We start from the raw sequence: 8031 nt of genomic DNA on the forward strand, positions 1-8031 counted from the left end.
ATTTTTAATAAAGGAAGAAACACATATTGAATAATTTTAATAAATGAAGAAACATAAATTGAATATTTTTAAAAAAATGAAGAAACATAAATTGAATATTTTTAATAAAGGAAGAAACACATATTGAATAATTTTAATAAATGAAGAAACACATATTGAATAATTTTAATAAATGAAGAAACATAAATTGAATATTTTTAATAAATGAAGAAACATAAATTGAATAATTTTAATAAATGAAGAAACATAAATTGAATATTTTTAATAAAGGAAGAAACACATATTGAATAATTTTAATAAATGAAGAAACAAATTGAATATTTTTAAAAAAATGAAGAAACACAAATTGAATATTTTTAATAAAGGAAGAAACACATATTGAATAATTTTAATAAATGAAGAAACATAAATTGAATATTTTTAATAAATGAAGAAACATAAATTGAATATTTTTTTAAAAAATGAAGAAACATAAATTGAATATTTTAAAAAAAATGAAGAAACACATATTGAATAATTTTAATAAATGAAGAAACACATATTGAATAATTTTAATAAATGAAGAAACATAAATTGAATATTTTTAATAAATGAAGAAACATAAATTGAATATTTTTAATAAATGAAGAAACATAAATTGAATATTTTTAATAAAGGAAGAAACACATTTTGAATATTTTGAATAAATGAAGAAACATAAATTGAATATTTTTAATAAATGAAGAAACATAAATTGAATATTTTTAATAAATGAAGAAACATAAATTGAATATTTTTAATAAAGGAAGAAACACATTTTGAATAATTTTAATAAATGAAGAAACATAAATTGAATATTTTTAATAAATGAAGAAACATAAATTGAATATTTTGAATAAATGAAGAAACACATATTGAATATTTTTTAACAAAACTGCCTGTTTTTCATTCCAGAAGTTAAAGCAAAAAAAGAAATGAATTAAAAGCACATTGTGAAAGTTGTGAAATGCATAAATGTCAACACTATGTTCACTAAATTGTGATACTGTGATATACAAAAAACAACTAATTATAAGATACATTGTGAGGTTAATATTTGAGCAATTATATTAATATTACTGCATAATAGGAGTAACCCTGAACACTTTCCCTGTCTTCTTTTATGTATTCTTCTGCAAGAAATATCTTCTTTAATTCCCTCTGTTTCTCAAACACATCTGGATGTTGTGTTGGACGGGCAGTTTCTCACACTCATCGACGCTGGAAATGAATCTCAAGTATTCGTCTGCGCTCTCACAGTGATCATGGCGACAACATCTACAGATAAAGACAGTAAATGTTTAAAAATCTGTTCCAACTCAATCTGAAAGTGTCTTTAAAGTTCACCTCCAAAAATATATATTCTCTATTTTTATTATTATTCAATTATTTTTGGATATTGTTTTCAATTTTAGTTCAGTTTGTTTTGATTGCATAAACTTTTACAAAAAGTTTCATTTGATTTGTATTTTTTTAAATGTACTATTTCTATTTTTATTCTATTTTACGTTTCTGTATAGTTTTAGTTTTTATCTTGTTGTTTTACTAATTAAAAGAGAAGAGATGGACGTGTTTTAAGTTCACACAAGTCATGTATGTGCATTTCTGTTGCATGTGTGTTGCGTGTTTGCTCACATGTTGTTAAGGACACACCAGCCGCAGTGAGGGTCCCTGGAGCTCAGACATTTAGAACATGTTGTGTACTGAGAGCAGCTCTCCACCGGGATACGTGTCACCTACATAGAAACATGCACAGTATAAAAATGTCTAATGATGGATGGCGTTTATCGGCAGTATGGGGTTGATTTCAGGGTACATGAAATTTTGGAAGCAACATGTCAACTCATGAAGTGATCCTGTGTGTGTGTCGTAGCCTGTACAGAACCTGTTTGTCGGTCAGTGTGTATATGAACTGTAGGTCGGGGCTGAACAGCATGTCTCCTAGAACCGGGCCTCCTTCACTCACGGGAACACTCTCGTACAGCAGCGCAGGTCTGGTTGGACTCACCGAATTAATCAGAATCTGACAAAACAAAAACCAAAGCAAGATCATTAACATCTCATTATTAATATTATTCACTTGTACACAAGTGAACAAAATGGTAACCCACTACAAATTACAAACTATTTTAATACAATTGTAATCAGATTACTTTACAAATTACTTCAATGAAAAGTAATCACATTACTAATTAACTTAATTTGAAGTTACTTTCTAAATACACTTTTCCGCTCCACAAATTCTAAATATTTCTTTCTTGTTCATTGTTACACACACGTCCTACACGCAGCACCTCACATTTCTCCTTCACAATGACTACGTTACTGGACGCTAATTCATGTATTCTACATACTGAAAGTCAGTAACTGAAATCTGATTACAAGAATTTAAAATGTAATTCATTTTAAAAGATTTGACCGAATTTTTTATTAGATTACAGTAATTAATTACAGTACTTTGTAACTGGATTACACCCAAGAAAAAACTATTAAACAAATATTAATAACAACAGTCTCGACCAACACAAAATAAGTATCGTTTGAAAGTTTAGAAGCTCTAATTTACAATGCATTATGACCTTTGTATGACCTTTGTATGACCTTATGACCTAAAGTACTTTGAAATTTGCAGACAAATCAGAAGTGGTCCGTTTTGATAATTTATTACTAATTTTGCACTGTACATAATGTTGCGGTCAATAAAAACATCAGACTGATCAAATATCCATGTGTCATATGTTGTTGGAAAGCTCTCAAAGAGTAAAATACAATCAGCCTATTTATTTTACTCACAGTCAAAAATATAGTGAGTAAAACATATTTACATAATATCAAATCAGAAAATATTAAGAAAAAATAAGTTAATTTCTGGCTTAAATTTTTCTTGTGATTTTTCAGCAGTTTCTCAAAATTTATCATAAACTATATCTTAAAATTTGAAAAGTTTAATTTAAAACTATATCAAACAATTAAACCCTTTTTGTCGAGTTATAAGACTTTAATTTTGGGTATGCCACTGGAACAGGAAATCTTTAAAAACACCTTCAGAACTCAAAGGGTTAAAAAAAAACATTGAATCATGATACAGTGGTGCTCGAAAATGTTGCACCTTAGGTAAATATGATCAAAGAAGGCTGTGAAAAAATCTGCATTATTTATCCTTTGATCTTTCATTAAAAAAAAAAACACAAAAATCGAACCTTTAATTAAAGTGAAACAATTGAAAGGGGAAATACCTCATTATTATATTAATATTTTTCTCCAAAACACGTTGGCCATCATTATTGGCACACTTTTATTTAATAAATGCAACCTTGCTTTGCCAACATAACAGCTCTGATTCTTCTCTTAAAATGCCTGATGAGGTTGAGAACACCTGACAAGGGATCTGAGATCATTCCTCCACACAGAATCTCTCCTTCAAATTCAGAGGTCCATGTTGGTGGACTCTCCTCTTCAGTTCACCCCACAGGAGTTCTATAGGGTTCAAGTCAGGGGACTGGGATGGCCATGGCAAAACCTTGATTTTGTGGTCAGTGAACCATTTTTGGGTTAATATTTATAGCAGCCTAGTTTTGAATTTTTTATCTGTTGGTATATGATAGAGTCCATGATGCCATGTATCTGAACATGATGTTGAATATAAAGATTTATTTAATAATGAGATATTTCCCCTGTTTCAATTGTTTTACTTCAAGTAAATGTTATATTTTTGTGATTCTTTTAATGAAAGATTAAAAGGATAAACGATGCAGATTTTTTTTCACAGCCTTCTTTGCTCATATTTACCAAGAGTGCCAACATTTTTGAGCACCACTGCACATTGTTTGCAACAAAATAAAGCCCAAAGTATACTTTGATCAGATGCAAACGCTGAGCATCCGCAAACAGGACGTGTGACGCAAATCTCTTCATCAGCAGAGTGCTTGAACACTGAACGTGCACAGCACGATTTTTCAAACTGCATGTTTTTGGAGTTAACTAGTGGGTCCACAAGGTGTCAACACTCAAATTTGAGCTGTTGCTGTCACAAACAAACGCTAGAAGACGACGTAATCGCCGCTGAATCTCAACAGAGGATATTCAAGTCAACTCGAGTCTCGAGATTATAAAGACATCTTTATTGGTTTTTAACATCTGAAGAGAATGTCCGGTGTCTCATAGTAGCCGTAGCGCACATGCGGCAACCACCCGTGTATGCACGATCAGTTACATTATATGGAGCATTCTTTGACAGGCTTGCGTTCGACTGTATGCGGACACTGATAAAGTCATAATCAGACATTTAAGTCATGATTTCAGTGAATGTGATTAAAATGCAAAGTTGTTGTAGCGCCTCTAGTGTTCATTTCACCTGGAAACTGCAGGAGTTGTACCTGGAGACACGTACATTTTGCAAAAATGTATATAGAGTCACGTTTTCACTATGAGACCAGGTTGTTATATTTACATGCATGAAAAACTCACAAACTGTCTTGATGTCAAAGTACCTTACTGTAAAGACTGAATGAAGCTTCTCAGCATTCCAAAAACTACTCACATCTACATAAATAACATAACATTTAGCCAAAAAAATTGGATAGTTTGTTACCCTGCTACAAACCAAAGACGTATTCTGCCTTAAGTAAAAGATAAATTTACCAATAATGCTTATAAAGTAAATAAAACAAAACAAAAACAAACAATAGGATTTGTAACTTTATTACCTTATTCAATCGCCCATTGCGTGTTCCTGTAAAAACCACCGTGTTGCCATGGTAATCATATGCAGCTACGGAAGTCATTCCATCATTGTCTAAGAAGAGCGGGATTCCCTCTATGGTGCTTTTACTCCCTAGAGGCTGGTTAAAATCAAGCCCGCAGAAAGTATCTTTGATTTCGACAGGCTGAAGAGACAGACTATGAATTAGAACAAACAGTGTACACATTTACATTCACATGAGGCCATTATACACATGTTGAAATTAATATATTAGGGTTATGTTGATGTTTTAACATTTAAATGTACATTTAACTCTTCGTATCTACTTTTTCCCCCTCTTAAATCAATGTGTTATGGATGGGCACGAGTACTCGAGTACTCAGATGTGGCAGCAATCTCATAGCAGCCAAACTGATATACGACGATGCAATACTATTGTTGCGATAATCAAAATAGTGTTTAATGAACCGTAATTTGAACACCTGTCGCTGCAAAACGTTTGCTAAACACATTTTACTATCATTTAAATGTAAGAACTTTGACTCGTTAATGGATATTATTTAATAAAAGTGAATGATTATCACTCTAAACCTCCCTTTCCTAGGTGCCGACATGTTTGCATGGTTTAACACACACCTGCATCTCGACGAAATGGGAGTTGAAGATTTCCACACGAGTTTTCAAGTTAGAAGTCCAACATAAAGTGTCATTGGCCTTATTCACACTAGGCCATCTTTGATTTGAATGGGAATGACAACGAGACTGCGAGGGATAGACTTACAGCTGTATTTACATTTATGCATTTCGCAGACGCTTTATCCAAAGCGACTTACAGTACTTATTACAGGGACAATCCCCCCGGAGCAACCTGGAGTTAAGTGTCTTGCTCAAGGACACAATGGTGGTGGCTGTGGGGATCGAACCAGCAACCTTCTGATTACCAGTTATGTGCTTTAGACCACTACGCCACCACCACTCATTTTGTTCTATGTTTTGTTCGTGGAATTATCAAAAAACACTTTAAACTGCAGTACAGCCCATTGAGGAGACTGTACGTCTATCCCTCACAGCCTCATTGTCATTCCCATTAAAAAATCTAAGATGGCGCTACCATGATTAAGGTCTATAATGTTGCACTTTCCCCATCGGAAAGGTGGAAATTCTGACTCTCCGAGTTGAATGGAAAGCTTCATGAATCATCACAGCAATGACAATACGGAGTATCGCGACTTTCCCCACAGGAGCGAACACTTGGAGAGACACACACCATGTGTGTGACACTGGACTCAACACGTTGAAGCAGCACATATACAGCAGGTGAGTGTTTCAAACAGCTAGGCAGAGCACAGCTGAATAGAGCGTCTTCAAAACTGAACTTCATCTTAACACACATATTAAAAGTGCGATGTTATGGCGTCTCCTGTTAAACCAACCCCGATTTGAAACTAGATGGTTCAGACAGTCTGTTATTTTGTACATTTTGTAAAATATTATTTTATAACAGCCTATAATAATGAATAGACGATACGCTGGAACAACAAGACGCAATGCAGCAGCCAAAGTTTTATAATAACATGAACATTTGTCAGACATGTCATTATACATACAGTTATGGACATGTCATTGCCCCTCAAGTACTCGAGAAATTAGTAATTATTCCAAGCACTCGAGTAGACAAAATGACCAAAATGCCCATCCCTAATATGTATCAGCATTTGCACCATGAAGGTATGATTCTCGCAGGGGACCAGAACACACCCATCCATTCAACCACACAAATAAATTGCAGTAGCCATGCAATGTTTCTTAATGGCCTTCAATCAGATGGTGGACTTACCGAGTTGATGCATGGTAGCTCCTTGTTGAGTAGCCAAGGCAAGGACAGCTTGCCCTCTCCTCTATAACATGACTGAATCCTTTCCTTGATCTTTTCCTTGATTCTTGTTAGAGTAAACAAACAAAGTGCTGTCTCTTTAGGAGGCTTGGCCCGGTTCTTCTGACCTTGAGAGAAGACCGTAAACAATATGTCCTCCTGCTCGGACACTCCCAGAGAGTTTGCAAGCTGCCTCCCAGGTTTGCTCAAGAAGGCATCCTGGATCAATCGATATTCCACCCCATCTTTGGTGCATCCGATAGGGAATTCCACATAGGAGTAGAACATGGGGTCATCAATACAGAGTCGGACGATCTTAGAGGTGAAGAACTGTTCTCCGCTAGCGTCAGGAGAAGTTAGTTGAGTATCCAGCTGCAGGGTCAAGTAGTAGACAAACTGTTCACTGTTAAAGCTGTACATGTAATAGATGTCAAACGCTGGGAACTTGGACAATGTATGCAAGGGAATCTTCAGCTGGGAAGAGACAAACTCATCCTGGTGGACGAAGCTGAACATGTCAGCATCCTCCTCACTAGCCATCAATTTACGGCTGGAAAGGGTTGGGAAGTACTCTGATTTTCCATCGATGGGCGTTCCGATGAAAAGCTTGCTAGAGTGACCCCCCGAGATGATGACCCCGGACATTGTTCCAGACTCAACGACACTGGAGAGGTAGTGCTCCTTACGGTGGTGTGGTTCGCCAAGCTTGAAAAGATCAACCAGGCGTAAAAACTGACAAATGCCTTGCGAGGTGCTTCCACAAGCAATGAGGCGGTTTTGGGAATAGTCTACTAGCAGAAGCTTGTTCACATTGTTGTTTGGGGCAAGGTCATAGGGGCATAACTGTACACTTGGAGGTGGATAGCACTTCTCGTTGTCCAACACTGGACCCGTCATATGACTCCTCAATTTGGTTAAGTTGCTAGAGAGCTTGTAGATCCAGTTTACCGCGCCAACATACACATCTCCTGTCTTGTTATGGATGGCTAAATGCGTCAGACCCCAGTCTGGGGGTGAGAAGAACTTAAATTGTTCAGGAGCTCCTTCCGAAAGGGGAAGAGATATGTAGATAGTAAGCAGCCCAAGGAGCACTACCGTTCCTTGGCGAATAACGCAATGCGGCCCCTGGGGAGGCCACATATCTGCACTGGTCCTCTTCTTTTCTTCACTCAAGCTTCTTTGTTCTGCATCCGGAAGTCTTGCAAGGTAAGAAACGCATTTCAAGGCAAAATCACTAAACACTTCTGTCACTTTTGCATGTTTGATGCCAGCGTGAAAACTTGTGTCCTATTCATAATCCACTCGCATGTCAAGAAAATTAACATCAAGAAACAGAAATGAACTGCAAAATTCAAAATTAAAAAAAAAAAAAAAGCTCTGTGTTATAGTCTCACCAACTCAATTTTGTGTGTGTTTAAGCATGTTTGTGTGTGTGAGT

General features: G+C 35.5%; 1 protein-coding gene across 1 annotated transcript; it reads right to left on the reverse strand.

The window, feature by feature from the left end:
* Positions 1-1861: 1861 nt before the first annotated feature.
* LOC127646131 (plexin-A1-like) lies at positions 1862-7733 on the reverse strand. Its single transcript, XM_052129581.1, has 4 exons — positions 6558-7733; positions 4725-4904; positions 3874-3951; positions 1862-2041 (listed from the first exon to the last, which is right to left on the reverse strand). The coding sequence occupies exons 1-4, from the start codon at positions 7731-7733 to the stop codon at positions 1862-1864; spliced, it is 1614 nt and encodes a 537-aa protein (XP_051985541.1).
* Positions 7734-8031: the final 298 nt, after the last annotated feature.

Source organism: Xyrauchen texanus, chromosome 7 (genome assembly GCF_025860055.1).
Source record: "Xyrauchen texanus isolate HMW12.3.18 chromosome 7, RBS_HiC_50CHRs, whole genome shotgun sequence".
In the NCBI taxonomy this organism is placed as follows: domain Eukaryota; kingdom Metazoa; phylum Chordata; class Actinopteri; order Cypriniformes; family Catostomidae; genus Xyrauchen; species Xyrauchen texanus.